We start from the raw sequence: 22,038 nt of genomic DNA on the forward strand, positions 1-22,038 counted from the left end.
TAATTTAAAAGATTAATTTTTACATTCAGCCAGTTTATTTGTTTGTTATTGAGAAGCAAACCTTTATGGTGTTTTTATTGCCTTTTTTACCGACTTCGTTAAAATAAGGTTATGTTTTTGTTTTGTAATTATTTGTTTTCTAGGTATAGAATATAAATATGTACGGCCTTGTTAAGTTTCTAAGGATAAGTTCATTATTGGTGATAGTTTTAATCGAAGTTATAAACATATTGTGATATAGGTGTCTAGTTTAATGAACTTAGTTTATTAAAATAATAATCGGATAAAATAAACATACGTTTATAGCCTTAAGATTAAACCCTGTTAAAATGAATTCGTGAAAAGGGCAGATGTTGAAAACCTTTTTTAGAAGTAATTTAAGTATTAAAAGCAGGAGTTCTGAACAGTTGGTAGGTGTTTAGAAATAAAGTTTATTATTTTTTCTTTTTTGTTCTAATAAAATGAAAAGGGTTACTAACCAAATGATCTGAGTGCGGTTCTCTGGGCGCACTAGGGCCGGCGTTGGGCCACAGCAGTTTTGACAACATCCGTTGACTTTGGCAATAGATGAGCTCCTACGAAGGAGAAAAAATGTACTTTAGTGTTTTTAGAATAAAGGCTCTTATCGCCTGACTGGGTTTATATCCTGAATGGGAAAAACAGGATTAAGGGAGATTCATTGTAAATTTGTTAGTTGATCACCTACACCAAAATGGTTTCTATTATATCTCGTACTTTCCTAAAGCGTAATAATAAGAAAACCTACAAAAAATAACAAACATAGTATTGGTCATAACACATTTAAATTATCCTATCCAAATCAAAAAATGTTAGAAATAAAATTACTTTCCAAATTCTTGAAAACAAGTTAAAATATAAATGCACCTTAGTGTTGTCAACTCCTGTCGGATCGATCACTTGGTTGACAGCTGTCAGGCAGTGCAGACGCGTTTAGTCGAACGTCGCATGCATAAAATTAAAGAATAAATAATGATATTCGTTCGTTATTTATGTGTTATAATTATTAGATATTAATTCTTATGGAATGAGGTCCAAAATAGTGTGTCATCGTGGTAGGTCCATAAGAACGTTTCTTAGAACAAGCTTTACGGCTTAACAAGCATGCTCGAGTGTTCTCAATGAACGAGATTATTAATAATAACAACACGTTTTGACTGGTTGCGCCCGCGCCGCCGGCGATCCAACTTAATGTTAACGGCAGGAGTTACAAACATTAGGTTGGGTATTGTTTTAAATTGATAGACAAATGTATATTTTTTTTCTTTTGAATTTTGAAGATTAATTTTCATTGATTTATTTTAAGGAAAACCTGTTTGAATTGTGTGGGTAAAAATGACGCTTAAATATAAAATTGCACAGTTATATAAACAGTAAAACCACATATCTACAAACATAGCGTGCACAAAACAACAAAAAAAAACTGCACGGAACTAAATAAATATGAAATTTATTAAAGAACCAAATGTTGTCGACTCCTGCCACGTTAAAAAGTATAACGAGATAGTAATAATAGGTTGCGTTCAGTTCTCGCCTGCAAAACAAACATTGAACGAGGATCGGGACAGAACGCTAAATTACTTTAATTATGGACGTCGAGACCGGCACGTTGTTTTTTGATATACGTTTTACGATTTTCGTGAAGCTTTTTTTTATATTGACGTCATATTTTTAAGCACAGATTTTTTTTTGGTGATAGTTTATTGAGATATGGGAAAATGTTTGTGACCTCTGATTATTGTGTTTCGGCTTTAGACTATAATACTAAAATCTGTAGGTAACTTATTAATGTGAAAGCTTTCAAGGATGTAAGTGACATAATTACGATAAAAAAATTCGAATGAAGATTTGAATGATGACATAGTATCATTCTAATTAGTGTAAACCCTACTTTTAACAACAACACACAAACTTGAAAAAATCACTAAGAAGAGAAACCATGAACATTAACTAGGATATCATAAATTATTACTATAAGCCCACGCTTCCCACAACTGGGCAAACATTTTCTATAACCCTTTCTATGCTTATCTGGCATGGTATTGGACCAGTCTCTCATATATCATATTATGTTATAAAATAGCATTTTATTATGTCCTATATGTAATTTACCCAAATTAACTGCGCTCTATCCAAGTGGTATTATTCCAAGTAAATTATTACGCATTTATAGATACTTATCTTTTTCGATTCAGCTGGTGGCGGAGGTTGTTTTTAAATTGTATCAGATCTGATATGAGGTGGATGCAAGATAGAGAAACAGTTGTAGTTGATGCTAAACAGATAGATGAGAGTAAACTGATTGTGGATAGGACAGAGGAAGTCGAATAAGACACGGGTTTTGAGAAGAGAGAAAGAGTAAGAGAAAATGATGGTTGCAATTGAAAAGGAAGTTTAAAACTAGGTTAGCAATGTCATGCTATAGACTTGGTCTAAAATATCCAACCTTAGTTATATAGGGATGATACCAGCTCTCAAGGTTCTATGAGAGCTGATGATGAACTGACAATTATATTCCCCTTTTCTTAGAATTCGCAGCTTTTCAGCTGAGAACATTCTAACCACTTTAAAACTGTCTCAATGAACGACAAACTTCACCTTTTAACAATTGAATACTGAACCAAGATTACCCAAGGGTCTGCGATTGGGCCCCAAAAAACAAACACATTGATTATGGTGTTAATACACGAAACACGTTACTTACGCCTAAGGCGACGCTAGCACCAGCTGACATACAGATTAACATGTTACCTATAAAACAAAATAACCCCCAAACGGACAACGATGAATATTACTTAAAAAAGCATAAATAAAGAAGAAATTGCTAGTTACATTTTGGAAATTTTATGTTTCAGACGTTTTTTAAGGTTCGGAGATAGGATAGTGATAATGATTTAGAAAATTTGGAATAACAATATTGCAGAAACTGTTTGGGCTGGCTATTACATACAAATAACAAATGAATATTGATGTTGTTTGATCCGAAAATAGGCATTATATGGTAGAACTAAATAGATATATCGAAGAAAGGCTGCACGTATATAAAATGGCCCAAACAGCTTCTGCTATATTTTCATTCCAAATTGTCTAAAAAAGTAATTATTATTTCTGGAAAACGTATATTAGGCCTGGACGGGGAAGGCTGATCAAGATAAATCCCAAGAAACGGAAACCCTCGCCAGAGAAAGATAGAAAAATGAAAGATAGTCATAAAGACAGACGAGACGTGTAAATTTTAAATAAATCTGTAACGAATTTTAAAATGATATGCAGGTTTTTTTGTATTTCCTTTCGGTTTAAACCAACAACGTGATCACAAGTACGCTGGTCCCAATTAAACCTCCAATGTTTTCTTCACCACCGATGATAGTTTTTAACCAATATATTTCACTTTCCCCATACAATTTCATATAAACCTAATTGGATAATCTTGGTTTACAAGACTCGGTAGCTGAACAAGAATTTGATCTCAAAGTTGAGAAAGATTGCGTCGGGTCCAGGCAGAATTACGCCTTGTATTTCAGCCTGCAATTTTGTCTAAGTATGGTTCAAGTAACAGTAAATTAAACCCTGATAGTTAACTATTAGATCGTAAACTGTGTTTTGTGTAATCACTCGACTGGTTTATTGTGATTTGAGAATTTGTTGGTTTTTCATCTACAATTAGTTTATGTTTGGTAGAAAATTTATTATCAAGGAAGAATCTAATGTATGCTAATTGAAGCGGAATATTTTCTTTATTTAAGGAAATATGTTGTAAGATCCGAAGAGTTTGGAGAAATCAAGGTGTTAGCACTTATACCCATAGCCCGGAGGCATTATTTGAACAAAATACACCTTTGTGCCTCAATGCTGATAAAACCTTTAATTGTTATTGATGTACCCCTTGTATTGTTATAATTACTTTAAAGGAACATGTACTGCTGCCAGAATCGAAAACGGAACTCCTTATTGAAAACGAAACAGCATTATGTCAAGAACTTAATCAGGCGGCGATCGGCGCAAGCGACGGCAACCCGCAATTAGCGGCCGGGCTCCAGACTCGCTACGAAATATGAATGAACAGCGCAAACGCATCGGCCGCCGCGGGCGCCACCGCGCAGGTCACTACAAAGTCAACTAAACCACTCACATTATTCGCAAGTAATGATAGAACCTTTTTTAAACCGCTTGACATCTAGCTGAAGTATCTACGATCCCGTCCAAAGATATTGGCCAATAAAGGCGAGCCGTGGACGTATAAGGCAGCCCTCCACAGACGCCGACAGAGCGAAAGATCAACGCTAATTAAGCGCCATAAAACCGAATATCGTTCTCATACCATCGTTACCTTTCACCGGGGCCGACAACGAATTCTATCAAAAAAACAACGAGAATTCGTTTTTTCCGTGGCCACATACACGAGCGCACGATATGAGCTTCGTAATAGATTAATGATATAGGCCGAGAGCCGTGTGTCTCGGCAGGTCCGGGGCGCGGGGGCGCGGGCGGGGGCGCGCGCCACCCGCGCGGTGCGCGAGCGGGACGGGCGCGCAGGCGCCGGTGGCGCGCCGCGGGGCGTGCTCGGCCCCACGCGTACACCTCTTATTGAGAAATTCCCGAGATGATGCATAATTCTCGTTTTGGTTTCCTCTCTGTAGTTATTTTACTCCTTGTTAACAATATTACCGATTCGGTGACCGGCGCAGACGCATTTTTTATGCTGTTGTTGGTTTAAGTTAACTGGCCGTTTGATTTATGGCCGAGTTTGGTCGACGGTTGGCGTTGGCTAAATTGATAGTGTTAGACGTGGTATTATCTCTACGTGCACAACAATTAGCAATTAGAAATTACAGCGTGCCGTACAAATAACCGGTAGTAACAGATTACGCCACGCTGCACGCAAAACAAAAACCAATAAGAAAGAATCGTTCAATAAGAGTCATACAAGAATAAAGCAGAAAATCGCTGAAGCTGTTAAAACACCAATCGCTTATCAGACAGTTATGTTAATAAGACATGCTAATTCTCAAAACCAACAAAGAGGGAGCAAAGAAACGAAAAAAGGAGTTAAGGGCCCGGAGGTCAAAAAAGGAGCAAAGCGTCAGACGGCGCCAGGCGCAATTACGCGGCCACTGTAGCCCAAACCGAACCGTGGAATGCGAACACAACTCTAGCTAGAACTTTTTTCAGTCTAGATTGTTCGTCGAACGCTTTGGACGCGATTCCGAGAATGACGGATGGAAAAAATTACAATGTAGAGATAGTTTAGGTTGTAAGACTATTCGGTTTTTGGAAAAACTCCCTTTGGGTTGTGAAGATGAACTTGTATTTTTTGACGACATTAAGTAAGAATTTTGTGGGAATGTTGTTGGTACAAAAGAAAACTTTGAGAACTTCGCGTTGGAACACGCTGTAATGGTGCAAAGGATTTTGCAGTTAGAATTTTTCGTGAATTAGGATGTAAGGAAGACAGAAGAAGAGGTATTTTTATAAAACCTTAAGCTTTTATTTTGTAAAGCGCTTTGAAAGAGCTTTAGCACCAAGTGAATTTAAAACCGCATGATATTATTTCATAACGATAGAATACTCTTTCAAGTGGTAGATCTCTGATTAACTCTTAAACTCACAAAAAATACGCTTTCCACATCTCTTTCTTTACGCTAAATCCTATCTAACTATTCAACATATTATATGTTTAGATAGAATTAACAATTTATCACAGATTAAAACAGCATTAAGTTAGTATTACTAGCACATCTGTAACTTACCCGACGGGAAAAAATAAGGCGTTTTGGAGGAGGTTTAATATTTGAGACTCTGTTTTTTTATTTGCCAGTGTAAGAGCACACCTCGGACAAAGCCTCTTCTCCTTAGAAACTTCCTATCATTTGCAATTTCTGGACATGTGCGTATCTGACACGGACATGTCCAGAATTCTTCAGGTTCTTCCTCCGAAGAATAATAGAATCGTTTGATAGTGTAAGAAAAAAATATAGTTTCTTTTTAATTTGATAACATGTCAAAAAATCCAACTACTATAAGCTGCAGAAAATAGATTCGTTATGTTTAAAATTCACTTGAATCCTGTAAATGTAGAATCTAAATCCTCGGTAGAAGACGATTTTGATCAATACGGTCGGATACAGTGACAAAATTTAGCAACAATAGAAATCGCTGTGTGCTTTATTAGCAGACACTTCCTTTGCTTATACTGTATCTGATAGCCTAGTGGTTTGACCGTTGGACTTCCAAGTCAAGGGGCATAGATTCTTATACCAAACGCAGAAACGTTTTTTCGAATTCATGAATATATTATATGACATTAAAACATCATGAAGACACCAGCACAACTGAGTTTTTTTAGATGTGCTAAGCCACGTTCGAGGCCTACGGGCGTTTTAAAAACCAACTCCAAGCTATGCATCAATCAAAATTAACGTTTTCTCTACAAATGCGATATACCACTATAAAGGATATCTGAAACAGCCTAATCCCACAATCACCAGTTGGTTCAACATGCAAATAGTTCTACGAAAGCCGTGACAACTGACGACCAATAGGTAGACCCTGGACGGTACCGGACACTTAATCCGGTAATTCGAGCGTGGGTAGGCGTGACCGGACGCCGCGTGACGTCACGCCGGCCGACCAATCAGGGCGCAGGGGTAATGTGATTGTCACCCTCTTCAATAGCTGGCATAGATGAAGACTGCCTCTTCGCTTGTCTGTGGTCTTGTGTCTAGATCGTTAGTGTCTTGAGTCTGGCTGTTGAGGGCTGGATGTTAAGTTACGTGTATCTATTTTTTTTTTAAGAATTGAAAATAGAAACTATGGAATTATTAGACGAGATTTCATTATTGGTCTATTGGTTTGTAGATTCCTTATAAAGTTTGTGTTAAAGTAAAATGGTTTAGTAACTGTAAGATAAAATAGGTAAAATTATAATCAATTGAGTCGACTATATTTAAGAAATGAGAAATAAGCTATAAAACTTTCAAAAATCCTTTAAAAAGTTTTAAAACAAGATCAAATTATTGGCAAAAGTATTCCAATAATAGTTCTAGCTAACATAAACATAAATTCTATATCGGTATACATTTTATATCTCTATCGCATCGCCATTTTTATAATTAAATCAGCGTCAAAAACATCACTCGTCTATGAACCAAATAAACCAAATTCAATTACTATCAACCTCATATAAAATCAATCAAACTTCACCCTTAATCCTTTAAAATAAGACCCACACGTCTATTTACAGAACTGCATAAAAATATGTTCAAATCGAAAACACCGTTCTATTTCTAAAACCATAACATATTTGCAGTTGAAAGCTAAAAAACACAAGCTAAATTGAACTTAAACGTCAAGCAAATAAGAATTATATAAACTATTTCGCAGCTGCATAAAAATTGAATTTAGAATAGGGTGTCGAACTAGGGTAGTGCCACAATGGGAGCAACGGATTATAACCAGCTTATGTGACGTCACGTAATGGCGGACGTATTATTATTATTAATAGTATTATTATAATAATGCATAAAGTGGTTTAGATGTTATGCGATTGGTGAGCTGTCTCATGGGATTGGGGTTGAAAGGGTGTCTTAGTTGTTGCTATGATACGATGTTATTAAGTTTTTGTTATGAATTTGTAATCTTTATTATTTAGGTTTTAAAATTTATCGGTAAGTCACACTTGTATGTTCATTTTTTTTATCATTTTTAATACGATGTCTAAGTAAATTATTCTTATCCCCACCCGAAGCAATGATGATTCTATGTAATAGATTCAAGGCGTCTCCTTGTCATTTTATACCAAACTGTGACAGTAGTACCTCTTAAACAGCTAAACAGATTTAGATAAGTTTCCGCTGACTAACAGTAATCAAACTTTTTGTTACCATTTACAAGCTATTGCGACTCAATTCGAAACACAATGTAACAATGTTACTCATACAAGTAATATAAGTCAGATATTCAACATTAAAAAAAAACAAAAAACACTCAAAAATCAAATACCAAAAGAGTTGATCACTCCACGGCTATCAAAGTTTCTCATGATGTAGTTATCATATAGCCGGCTATCGGCTATCGGCTAATCTCGTAAAACTCGACTCGGAAGCGCCACAATTAACTTTAAAACGTGTTCAAAGGCCGGCTATTAAAAAGATAAAACTACTATTCTGGTGGTCTTTGGTCAACCGCGGGAATTTGTCTCTGGTAACGAGTGAGTAAGAATAATTGAACAAGGTTTTTTATACGTAAATTTTTGTATGTTTGCCTTCTATACTTTTCTAAATTAGTAATCAATTTATGATGAGACTGTGGTAAATGGTGCAGCGCCATAATTTACATATGGATCTTTCTTAAGACCTGCTTTTGACTTAAATTGGACCTATATTTCTCATAAAATTACATGACGTTTAAATCAAAATTTCTGCATGTTACTACGCGAAGAGCAATCCAAGTTTTAATTTTGATTCTAAATTGAGATTCTATATTAAAGAGATATTTAAAAATAAAATTACGAACATGTTGTAATGTGCAGTTTTTGTTCTAAAATGTTTAAAAGTGAACGATGCGGGCGTTGAGATTCGCGATCGCATATGCGGGCTATACGATTACTGGCAAAGAGTATTAAATAGACTCTAAAATAGGTAGAACTTAACATAAAAAGGTTAAGAGTTAATAGAATTATGGAAGTGGGAAGTAAAATAGTCATATTCACAAACAAACCCGGTTTATTGAGGTTAAGCAAAATTTTATTTTCTATTGGTACGGAACTCTCAATGTCAAAAGTCGGACTCGGACTTGCCAGGTTTTAAAATGTCTGTTTGCCCCTAAAACTGTACAAATATAGCATAATACTTAAGAACACCTTTTAACTGAGTACTGTCAGCGAATTAAGCGATAAATTGCGAAAAGTTTTTTTCTCTCCATTATTTGGGAATTTTAGCAAAGAAATTTAACATTTCTACATTAAAATAGTCCTGTTATAACAGTAAGCAAAAACCTATTTACAATCCATACTAACAGATAAAAACCCTTAGAAAGTATAAAAACAGGAAAAGAGATAGAACTCTAAACATATCAATTTAAAGTCTAATAAAACGAGACAACAATAAACCACGCAACATAGAAACAAAACGAACGTCTTCAAAAACATATGAGGAATAACAACTTTATAATATTACTGTATTTGTACTTAAATTACATAAAGCCGGCGTTGAAATAAAAGCCGCAAGCCCACCGCTAAATGACGACAACTTTTCATTGATTTTATTATAATTTAAACTCCAAAGACTAACGAGCAGAGGCGACACTGCTTGCATGTGCGTATTTTATTTTGTTAAGTGCCTATTTTGTTGGTTGGTATGGTGTGGTAGGTTTTTGTTGATAAAAGTGACTACAACTTGCCTATTTTAAAGTGTGTGAAATAAAGTACGCAGATTTTTTCCTAATAGCCTTGTTAAATTATTATTTTTGATAGATTAGATTTTTTCGAATATTAAATATCGGCCTGTAATTGTCCCAGTGCTGACTCTGCTGAGCATGTCTCGTAGCCACCAAAGAAAAAACAGAGCTTTAGCATATAGGCGAACGCGCTAAAGAGATGAGAATATACTTTTGTTAGATAATATAAAAAATAAATTCGCAAAAACATGAACAGATTAAAAATAATACACACATTTATACTCACACACCCATTCCATTCCCATATTTCATAATCAACGCAAAACTTTAAGACCAACCTGAAACAATTTAATCAAGGTTTTCAATTACAACGATCGCAATCAACGCAACACGAGCATCTACACCTCTCCGACCTCAAACTAATTGCACCTCTGCGACATAATCTTTGGCGATAACTGAATAACGACATATAAAATCGGCCGTTCATTCGTTCGGCGCGTTTGTAAAATTCAAAGGAGACCGATTTGTTTAGTATAAAGACCTCTTTAGTCGCGTATTGGGCGCATGTGAATTTATAATTATTGTTATAGCGATTCAATTAATGCAATGTTCAATGTTCGGTCAGGTTTCATTCGCTTTATGTCGCCGCTTCGTTCGTCAGCTTCTCTGTCTAGTCTATTTATATTATTTTACATTGTGTTTTATTAATTTAAGTCATCAGTTTCGTCTTTTGAGTTTTGGAGAAAGAAAAAATGAAGATAAGTTTTTTTTAGAAAAACTTTCGGCTATATTGTACGTTACTTTGCCAATGTTACGATTTATATTTGTCTACTTGGCAGTTACAAAGTTAGCACGATAAATAAAGTCGATTTTTTTTCATGTGTGCGACAGTATGTTAGTTAAGTATCATGTTAATTAACGCTTATGCTTTTAATTTCCATAGAAAGTGCTCCAACACCTTGTGGCGAAGATCGTTATTTATGCAAAAATACAATATTCCAAGTAGCCACCACATTGAGCTGATTATTTTTCTCAAAAGCGACCCAAAGAGGTCAAATAAAAAATAAGTGGCTGCAAATTACAATTCAAGAGTAATTTAACCTTTTTTTACAAAAATAAAAAAGTATTTTTGATTCGAATATGGAAACGAACAGCTACCGAAATTCGCGCTTCGATGACCGACACCGTTATAATCTGTGCCCTTTTAAAAAAAGAACTTGTTCCCGGCGATTATCGCTTCATCTTTTGGCATTAGTCGGCGTTTTGAAGAAAGCATTATTTTATTCCAAATTCAAAATTTATGTCGTTCAATAGTGATGAAATTATTCATTAATATTTTGACTGTTATTTGTAACAGGTGATAAAAAGAACAGCTTACTTTTGACGAGTATATGGAACAGTTATAATTTTATAGGTTATGTTCATAGCTTACATATTTAGAAGTCTCTATATACATAGGTAGTTGTGTTGTCGGTATTGTCGTAGTCCGCTCATTAGGACGGACAATTAGCATCACAGTCCCTCCGTCTTCACATGTTTTAAGTCCGTGTAAAATTAAAACTAACAAGTGACATGTGACGTCGCCGGTAGCTATGAAAAAGTAATGTTATTCTTTCTGCTGCTTTCGCACTTACTGCTTATGTAAGTAGTGTGACGGAGATAAAAGATTCTAAGTCAAAATGTTAGAGTATTTAAAAAGGGTGTTTGAACGATGTGATTATAATTAAATCTTCCTAGAACTAGACTAGAATACCTAATGGCTGAAATACCTAGATAAATATTGTTAGACTAGTACATAACGCTGTTAAACGAAGAATTAATAGACATATAGTTAGACTAAGTATGACTAGAAGAATAAGTATGTGTTATATCAAGGTAGATCCGCATATATTAACTACTAGCTGTTGGCCGCGACTTTGTCCCAGTGGGTAGAAGATATAAGTTATGATTTAACCTGCCCTATTTTTTTTCACATTTTTCATTGTATTTTCGCTCCTATTAGTCGCAGCGTGATGGTACATACCCTAAAGCCTTCCTCGATTAATGGTCTATTCAAAACAAAAAGAATTTTCAAATTGGACCAGTAGTTCCTGAGATTAGCGTGTTCAAACAAACAAACAAACAAACTCTTCAGCTTTATATATTAGTATAGAAGTATAGATTAGTATAGATTACTTACATATTTTCAAGTTAGTATTTTACTGTACTTAAAAAGTATATTGCATACTATACGACCAATACTCAGATACATTTACCTACCTATCCTAGTACAACACTAGTAATATAAAACTATAAAATTAAATCGAGGAAGCAATCAAATTAAATGTAACAAGTAAATACTAAATGCGTTGTAAAGTGTGTTTGTTTGTTCATTCGCGTGTATGAGAATGGGTGAAATCTCTAGTGTTGGCAAACAGATATTACTGTTAATGATATTTGTGTTGCAGAGTACATCACTAGCGGATAATGGCACTTTTGACGTACAGTAAGCTGCGAAAATTTATGCACGGTGAAGTGACTTCGGTACTTTCGGTTTTGTTTGGTTTTTGACTGTTTATTTCAAAGTTATGGATGGTTATGGATGATTTTAAGTTAGTAATATTTACGAGAGGCTTTTTTAACACATTTTCTACTCTATCTTTCCACTTTTAGCGCAGTAAAGACATATTTTTTTAAAATCATGAACATACACTATATATCCTACTTACAGAATAAATTATTTCGTTTCATTCCATTTCATTTCACTACATCAATTTTCTCTCGACTTGAAGCCGTGACGTCAACCAACACATACCTATTTTCTCAATTACTCACAAAAAACCAGATCAAATGACAGTCACCAATATCCTAGTTAACATCTAAAGCAATACTACTTACACACACAGTTTCCTCAACCGTGGACCCATAAAAAAGCAACACACATCTCCACTTAATCCTTGCTGAGATTACAGTTATCTTGCACTATTCGGGCCAATTAATCCTACCTACCGCATCCACATAACATTAGCCGGTGGTGACAAAACAAATGACGATTTTAGCCGTATCACAAACCTTGCCTTTGAAGTCGCCGCGGTAGCGAGAGATAGGAGCTTTTATTGCTCGTAATGGGTCTGATAGGAATAATGTGCTCGACTGTACTTTAGTGAAGATTCGAAGTTCGAATTTTAATTTTGAGTGCTGTTCGTTTTAAGAGTTTGCTTGTTTGAATTTGGAACGTTTGAGGTATGATTGTTTTTTTTTTGTTGAATGTTGCGATTGATTAGAAAATAATAGGGTTTTTGTTTTTAAATAAGATAAGATAGCTTACTCTCTCAAAACGTGTGTATCTATGGTTATAGAAAAATCTACAAATCGCGTTACAAGCGCTACTAGTCGCTGCAATTTTTCCTCATTTTATTTTTACTTCATACATCATATTTAAAATTAAAATTAATTGCCATCTCTTTAGTTTTTCTTGTCCGACATGACCGACCACCAATAGTCCCGCCGATACGCCGATAACGTGTTTAAATCCGACGTTTTATTGAACCTTATCAACCGCTAAAGCTCATTCACCCACACAATGACAATATACTTTTATTTTTTAAGTACATGTACAGATTGACACCCACACGTACGTACACGCAAAACTAATTTATATCTGCAGACAATTATAAGTCTGTCATTCGAATTTGAATCTTATTTCCTACTTATTAAGGATGTAAGGTCGTTTGTCAGAGCGCAGAATAGAGATGTGACGGTAGCGCTTAAGGAAATTTTTAGGATGCTTCCCAAAAGTGAAGTTTAATTTGTTTGGCGATTGGTATCACTTAATGTAGATGTGTTTTGGTTTTAAGAATCATTCCTTTTATAATTTCGAAAATAGTAACGAGTCATCCAATTAGGACTAATTAGTAGAAATAGGTATAAATTTTATATAACAACGTTTTACTATTGACTAGATTTTGCGTGGCATGTTAATAAATTTAATTAAACTAAAATTAGGCACTTAAATTCCTATTAATATTCCACCCCTAATTACAAATCAGTAAATTCCACGCGTCAAACGTGAACCGCTAAAAACGAACGCAGATTAACTCACCGCATTCGAAATTCGAATATTTATCGGTGTTCAAATTCAAATATCGAAGTTCATCGAACATTGAAATTGAATTATCAAATTCGAAATAAGAATCACTTGATGACGTCAGACCACCAAAGTGCCGCCATCATGAGATCAATACTTCGATCGCTTTACGGCGTATGTACGTACACGGAATGTCACTCGAGTTTTATATTTCGATACTTTTTATCGATTATCTTAAAGGGATTAAAGCTACTGGTCTTAGTCGATATCTCGGGCGTTTAGTTAACGTTTTATGTTGATAGTCGATAAGTATCGATTGTAATAATGGAAGGTGGACATTTTTGAGCCACCTGTCTTGGTGCGGAATGAGAGACATGTGAATTAAAGTATTGTATGTAATTTATGTATGAATTTTGTTTTGAGGTATTTTTATTTGTTCGAGGTGTTTGTTGTGTACAGCTAGCATGTGCTTGATCTAGATTAAGATTATCAATAGCCAGTCCGAAAATAATTTGCAACTTTGTGACTGCATTTATTTTTTTAAGCAAACCACTTCCGTATTTAGTCTTTTGATCCTTGTGTCGCAAAATTCACAACCATTCAATTCACATGCATAAGACACGTAGACCAAAGCCAAGCATTCGTGGATCATGTGAACTTTTATATACTGCCGTGTGTGTGTAGTTGAAAATTGCTATGGGTATACCTGCTTACGAACTACATAATCAAAACTCAAACGCTTTCAGCTTATGATTAAGGACTCAAGTTGGGTCCAGAACTAGTCCTAAACCGTTGCATCATTTAATAATGAATCATCCTCACGAGTCACGATAAAAAAAAAACTATCAAAATTAAAAGATATCTTTTAATTTTAGTTTACTTCTAGACTTACACCAGATATTTTTAAGTCCAGATATTTTTCAAATTGCTTTAGTTATAAAGGTCATTAAAGGGTGACCTGGAGCTGAGCAAACGAGCTGTCAACCGCAATCAATCTGCCGCCCACGGAGCGTCGCTTGGGCGCCGCCCTACGCCCGCCCTGTGACTGGCTGGTGACACTCACGTTTAGATGAGAATAACTATAAATATGAACCTGATATAGACCAAAAGGGTTTTTGAATACAATTTTTAAAGCTTTAACTTACCAAATAATTACTCAGTTATCTTTAAAGTTATTTATTTTTATAACTATTCGAAAAACCTTCGACAAACACTGTAAAAGCTGTGTATGAACATCATCATCTGCGCAGCCTTTTTGTGAAATGTTATGTGATCAGCTTCTTATCTCGCCAGATGCAGCTAAGTACCAGTGTTTTTACACGGAACCCCATTACTAAATCTATCCAGTATATCCATCTGACCGTCCGTCAACAAGTGGCGGTATCTCATGAATTGTAATAGCTTTTTTATTAATTTCATGGAAATACAAAAATCCACTGATGATGTGAAAAAAAAAATTATGTGACTAAAAATTTATTTTCTTTAGCCAATTTGTACGGAACATCAGAATCAAGAGTCCGACTCTAACTTCATTTAATAAAAGATACAAAAAAGCGAACATACGACACATTTAATTTGATGCTAAACACTCGTACAAAAATTAGAAGATTGCCAAAAAACAATAAAAATAAATAACTCGAGTGACAATATCAAAATAAAGCGAATATCAAAACGGAATACACTTGGAAATAAAGTAAAATATACAAAATATTCGCCCGGCCATATTGTGACGAGTCGCGTCAAAGTATTTCTTTTTGACGTTTGCGTCACCTCGCGTAGGGCTGGCACTCACAAATAAACTCATTTATAAATCTAAAATAGTTCTTTTGTATCTGTGTACGGAGATTTATCTAGACGTTTTGTTACTATTTGTATATATTATGTTTAACTTAATTGTTTTTCAGTAACAACAGACTAACAGTTGCGCGTATTGATTATCTAGGCACCTATATATATTTAGGTGAATCCTAAAAGACCGAAATTCTATCACAGCATAGATCAAAATAAACCTACCTACGAATTTTCAATCTACAAAAGTTGTAACATAATGTTACCAAGATCTTTAACGAACGACTACACAATAATAGTATTGTACCTATAAATAACATAAAAAATTGCATTAAAACAACAAAATATCTTATCACATTAAACAAACACAATTACTTTTATTTATGTTATTTTGACAGCCCTATTAACATAGAACAGTGAATATCAAATACATTCGCGACTAAAGAATGCGGAAAATGTAAAATTGACGTTTTCACGATTCAAGGGGCAGGTGTGAGGGATACAATGTAATGGAAATGTTACCAACATACACGAAAACGACAGTTTTATATCACTGTAATAATAGTGACGGTAGTCGGAAAATAGGAACGGTTTGAAGTATTGAGAGGCAAAAAGAGGCATTTTTGTATCGAATTTCGTTAATGCAATAATTAAGTACTGAGGTGCTTGGATGAATAGCTTATCATCAGTCATTTTTAAGTGGTGGTTAAGTTTTGATTAATTTATTTTTAGCTATTAAAGTAACTATAAAATTATATAAACATTTTAGAATACAAGGTTACGAGTTTTATTTGTGGGTTATTTATTGGAGAATAGTATAAGAAAACGTAAGAAACCTCATAACGCAGAGGCTTCATAATAGGACGCATGAAAGTACATCATTCTAATATTCAAAGATGAAAATAACGGTTAAAATAAAAGCCTTAAACTGTCTGTAAATTTAAAATTTCAAATTTAGAACAGTCGTTCGGGTGTTACAGATATCATGACATGAAAGCTTATTGTAGTGTTTTATGACATCACCGAATCGCGAGTTCAAACTTCATGAGCGTTCTATTTTTGAATATTTTTCAACTGTCACATATTTTTGGCCTGATTTTGTCCTGTGAATGTAAATTGATCGAAATAGTTTGATAAAATAAAAAATATGGTTTGAAATTCTATTGTTTACTGTGAAATCTATCCCCATAAATAGTATGAAAATGAAAATATAATTAATAAAAAACTGGTAGACATGCCTTTAATGCAATACTACGAAACATCTTCTAATATAGCGTAACCAAAAATTGCAAAACAAAATAACATAATTTTAGCCTAAACGGTAAAAAAAAACGTGCCCGATATTCAATGTCAATCCTTAATTAATAGCTCCATTAATCCAATGACCTTCGTACCCATTGAGCTAGTCACGTCGTCCCGCTAACGTGCAGCGGGATGTGTCATGGCCGCCGTTTTGACGTGTGTCATGCGTCAAATATGACAGCTTTATCATTATTCTATGCAAATCATGACAGAATGGATGGTCCGAGCCGGCGCGACATTTTTCATGCAGCTTTTTTCGGTTAGAGTGTGGTTAGGCTTTTCGCTTTGAATTTAGAAGGCGCAGTGACTTTGACAGTTCGTCATTGAACGTGAGCTTTCGTTAGTGTTTCAAAATTTAAAGAGAGTTTGTTGATTAACTTTGTTTTGCTGAATACTAAAGGTATTCAGATGGATATTTGACTTAAAACTGAAATCCGTCAGATGGATTAATTAGATTACCAAAAAATATTACTTTATTTTATTTTTCTTTATTGGCACACCAACAATGGTTAACACTGATACATCTAAATAAAAAGTAAATCGACTTAAAAAGTCGCAGGTACTGATATAGGTTAGAAACGTTACATTGCGGTTTATACAACTATCATGGTAAATGGAAAAATACCCCCGAACTTTTGTCTCGAGGGATGACAGCCATCTTAGTTTTCCCCAACCCCCAAAACTGAGTTTCTCAAGAAACCATTGATCTACACGAACTGCAAACGTTGAAACTACTTTCAGATGTTACAAAATTCATAGGATTCCGGTACATTTTGGAATATTCGAGAAGCATGTCTCGTTTCTGTATCATTTCCCCGTCGGCCCACCGGTCCCAAGCGAGAGGACTTTGTTACAATATTTATACTGTAACTCGACTCAAACATATTCCAAGCTTAACCTAAAAAAAAACCTGGCCGATTTCTCTTGTCGGTTTAGATGCCAAATACCAGAAAAATATAAATACGCCGAGTTAAGTAAACCTATTTTTTATGGCTTCGTTGTTTAATTCATATTTGGAATTTATTACACTATCATTAAAGTCAAAAACCTCGGCTTAATTAATTAAATCATGTAAAATCGTTTTATGGCTGGCCACTAAGAATTATTGTCTAAATTCGTATTTCGAATGAAAATGTTCTTTTAATTCCATGTTCAAAATTAATTGTAACGGTTTAGAAGCTATAAAGTTTACAACATTTTCCAATTGAAGGCATCTGTGGTTGGAACGATTTCATCATTATTCCACCTCGAAAATATCCATAGTAGGGTTTTACACCTAAATTACACCATCAAGCGTGCTGTTCAAACGGAACACATAAAAAGGAACAACACGTGAAGCCGTTAGTTTGGCACCCCCCTTAATAATAGGTGATTTGGCTCCCTCCTGCCCACATATAGACACCGACAGCCATATTATGACCAGAATCACTAGACCTATACGTGGCGAAAAATTCTGGAGTGATCGTACGGATACGTCGAGGTTTATCAAGGCGGGGCAGGTCTGTCTATTCTGGTGATTCCCCGTAGATGCGTGCTTCGGAGCCATCTTGGAGGTTTCATTCTAATGCCACTTGTATCGGACATTTTATTGTCACACGCTGATACTTTTCCGTGAGTTGTGAACCTCGAATTTTAGGGAGTATGTTCTCACTGACGTTTTTATTGGCACTAAACGTAAAATAAAAGTGAACTTTGAGTGTTTCTAAGTTTTGCGGTTCTTTTTATTTGGTTTTGTATTTACTGCTGACTGCTGAGGTGTGAGCGTAAGAATTTCAATGAACTCGAAGGGAAAGCCGAGATGGCGTGGAAATATGTATGGAGAGAATTTAGTTTCCTCACAACAATTTATTTTATTTGTAACAGAATTCTAAGACAAATACTTGGTGAATAGCCGCGATACTTGGGATACTGGACCAACTAATAAGTATATAGTTTTAATACCTCGAACCAATAAGGTTCCACAGACGCCAAGCCAGCAGTTTGCAGTTTGGCACAGTCATACCCAACGAATTTTATCTATCAAATTCTTCGAAAACTATTCTTACGAACTTAAAGAATTTATAGGGGCCTACGAATTATATCGTACCCGATAACCGCAAAGAATTTAATAGACACATCAAAACTGGAAACTTGGTACCCAGTCATAAAACCTCCTTCATTACGGACTTGGCTCTGAAAATCATTTCGAGTATTCCATTCGTTGTTTTATTTTTTAATGTTTCCGCGGCGTTCGGTCGTTTGCATAAATTACGTGTGAGTTTATTAGACTTTGTGGTACATAGAAGTGTCGTTTTCTCAATTTTCCCGCCAATTTTTGGGTTACAAAATGGCGACGGGCGCGTCGGCACGCACGGGCGTCACGCGATACGCTGTTCCCTTCGAGTTTTGTTGAATTATTTATATGTTTTCAATAACCGTGATGGCGCAATAAAGACTGTTAGTATCTCTGTCCGACAAGCCGGTACAAGCCATCCTGCCCCGGATACAATGGTGTTACGATTTGGGCGTGTTCCGGGATATATTGTCTGTAACACCCATGTATGAATCTATGAACTATTGAAGAAGCTAGAATAAGGAATGAAAATTTAGAACATCTCGAGTTATTCTGTTTTTGAAGTATCAAAGCAATTATGCAGCAGTTTTATGAAATACAGAGTCTGAAGAAGGTTTTTGGAAAACTAAATATATTATTACTAATAGCTATCATTTTGACAATGTACTATCTCCTATACCTTTGTCCAGCAGTGGTTCAAAGTGGGCCAGGCGATTGTTATTTTAATACACCTTCTTGATTTCCACTATAAATTGTTTCTAAACCATGTTAATATCTTTCGTTTCCAATACCACTACGGCCAGTAGCTATTACTTTTAAATAACCGAAGTCCAGTAACCCCCATCGATTGATCCCGATATATTCCCCCTTCGATCAAAACTCCGTCAAGTGCGAAACTCAAATATTTGTGACGTTAGTTTGGTCAAAACAGAGGTACGTATCGTCTGACACTTTTTCCATGTAGCGAGGGGTTCAGTCAATAACGGCCAGCAAATAGATTAGCGAAGGCCTACTATGGGTTCTCGATGTAGGTGAGTAAAGTGATGCGAGTTTTTTGTGAGTGAGGTGATGAAGGCTTCAAATAAATTAATTTTATTTTAATTGCATTACTACTAGGTTTTATAGAACACTGATAGTTCATAAGAAAGATAGTTCTTTTGTAAATATGATAGACTGATATTGACACAAAGCTAGATTTCGTTAAACGCTAAAATGATTATTTGAAGAAAATTACGACTTTTGCAGATTCGACGACCTCCGTGGTCGAGTGGCGTACGCACCGGTTTCAAGGTGTCGCTATCTCTGAGGTCCCGGGTTCGATCCCCGGTCGGGTCAATGTAAAAATTCACATTTCTACATAGTCTCGGGTCTGGGTGTTTGTGGTACCTTCGTTGTATCTGAATTCCATAACACAAGTGCTTTAGCAACTTACTTTGGGTTCAGAAAAATGTATGTGATGTTGTCCTCATTTATTTATTTTATTTATTTATTTCAGGTTATGGGTTTCATTTATACAAGTCACAAAATAAAAAGCTAGAGATCCTAATTTTCACAAATATTTTCCTTTATTTGGAAGTGAGTACACGTAGTAGTGGTTACATTAAAGTGCCAAAACAATGTATCTGATCCCAACTTGATACAGTACAAATATTTAATCCCACTTGATCCGGTGCTAACATTTGCCGAGTGTCGTGTTTTGTGGGAACTGCACATGCGTTTACACAGATATACGGACTTTTTAGATGCTGTATTTAGATCTTAAGTGTAGACAATTGATTGATTAGAAAAATGTTTAAAATAAGGCTACATAAACTTTCAAAATCCTATTTTCGTCGCACAATGTCGGCAAAGAAAAAAACTTAAAGTTGGTACTGGCTGATTTTTTTCCGTGAACGAAAAAAGCCAATATGTCATCGACTAAATTTAAAAAAAAGAATAAAAATGGGAGTAAAGGCTACCTGCTTAATTTCAAATATAGAACGTAAACTCTTTACTCGCAAGTCACGGCTCTTCAGGCATTCGAAAGTGTCGTTCGAAGTCTGTAATTGCAATAACTTCGTGGATGACGCTTCGCATAGTGATGGGACCATATTCAATCGTCTACGAGTATAAAAAGTTTTTATTGACGCAGCTGACTAGTCTATGGTGAACGTGTTTAATATCTACTTAATTATTGGTTTCGATTTTGGAGTTGGATGCTTGCAAAAAATAGTTTTTTTTTCTGAGGTAAAATTACTGGTAGTCAACAAAAATTACTGGAAGCAAATTTCGAAATTATACTTATAATGAATTTTTTAGATATTAATTGAAGCATCCTTTTTATAGTCTGTTAAGGATTATTTCACCATAAGAACTACTTCATAAAAAGTAATACGCTAAACGAATAATAATGCTAAACGAAAACAACTTTAATTTTTATTTAAAAAAGAAAATTATTGAACAATATGTCTCGGGTGATCGCGTGCTACCTTCTTTTAACGTAATAAGGTAATTTTAAAAAGAGAACACTATCTAACTTTAACGTTCTTTTAAACTGAGGTGATATTTCAAAAATGGAACATTGTCTTTAAAAATAGAACGTCATACTTATTTCTTTCTTTAAACACAAGGAACTTTATTGAACGAAGGTTGTTTTTTTTTATAAATAGGGCTGTCAACACGTACTTACATATATAAGTACGACCGCAGCGCTGTACCGACCGGATTACGGCACTAGCCTATCGATTACGACAACGAAGCCCTAATCCTGGCCAACACTGCAGGGTTGACACCTTAGCTCGAATATGTCTTGGCTTCCGGAAGGAAGTATGTAGTATGGTCTTGTTGATTTTCTGTGTATCTTAATTTGTCCTATATATTGCGATTAGCGAAAGACATTACATACGACTCGTTCTGTAATACTTTAAAACCCCCAACTAAAAATATTTTTCTCATTATGTAAATTCTCTGTTTGTCATCACAATTAGTTACAACTAATTATAGTAGTTTTTTCTAGCAGTAAAAAAGATAGTAATGTAGATCGAGAATCAGATATTAAGATCTCCTTTATTCTTATAATGGAACTTCGAACTGTGTATTCGACACACCTATGTTACATTGTAAGTATGTTGTAAGTATCTAACAGCTAAGAAATAGGTTTAGGTCACTTAAAAATATTTTAACGATAAATATTTTTTATTATAAACTTAAATTAATGTTTGCGACAACCCTAGCAACATTTGTAAAACATAAGGGCGTGTGTACACGGTATCGTGAAAAACGGCTGTGTTTACACTGTGCCTGACCCAAGCGGGGTCAGGTGACAAATGGACAACTTGTAACACAACCGTCACTATATCTGATCTTGTCAAATAATGTATAATTTTGACAGGACAAGGGCAGGAGACAAAAATGTATAGGATTGATATCGTAGTGA

General features: G+C 35.0%; 1 protein-coding gene across 7 annotated transcripts in view; it reads right to left on the reverse strand.

The window, feature by feature from the left end:
- The window catches only part of LOC113493938 (optomotor-blind protein-like), a 95,939-nt gene that overhangs the window by 31,988 nt on the left and 41,913 nt on the right, over nucleotides 1-22,038 (reverse strand). For 5 of the 7 annotated variants that reach the window (XM_026871988.1, XM_026871980.1, XM_026872028.1 and 2 more), the window contains one exon: nucleotides 480-575. The exons of the other annotated variants lie outside the window; for them this stretch is intronic. In XM_026871988.1, the coding sequence (XP_026727789.1) occupies nucleotides 480-575 (96 nt within the window). The remainder of the gene's footprint in view (nucleotides 1-479; nucleotides 576-22,038) is intronic. 7 annotated transcript variants of the gene reach the window in all.

This window comes from Trichoplusia ni, chromosome 1 (genome assembly GCF_003590095.1).
Source record: "Trichoplusia ni isolate ovarian cell line Hi5 chromosome 1, tn1, whole genome shotgun sequence".
Taxonomy (NCBI): Eukaryota; Metazoa; Arthropoda; class Insecta; order Lepidoptera; family Noctuidae; genus Trichoplusia; species Trichoplusia ni.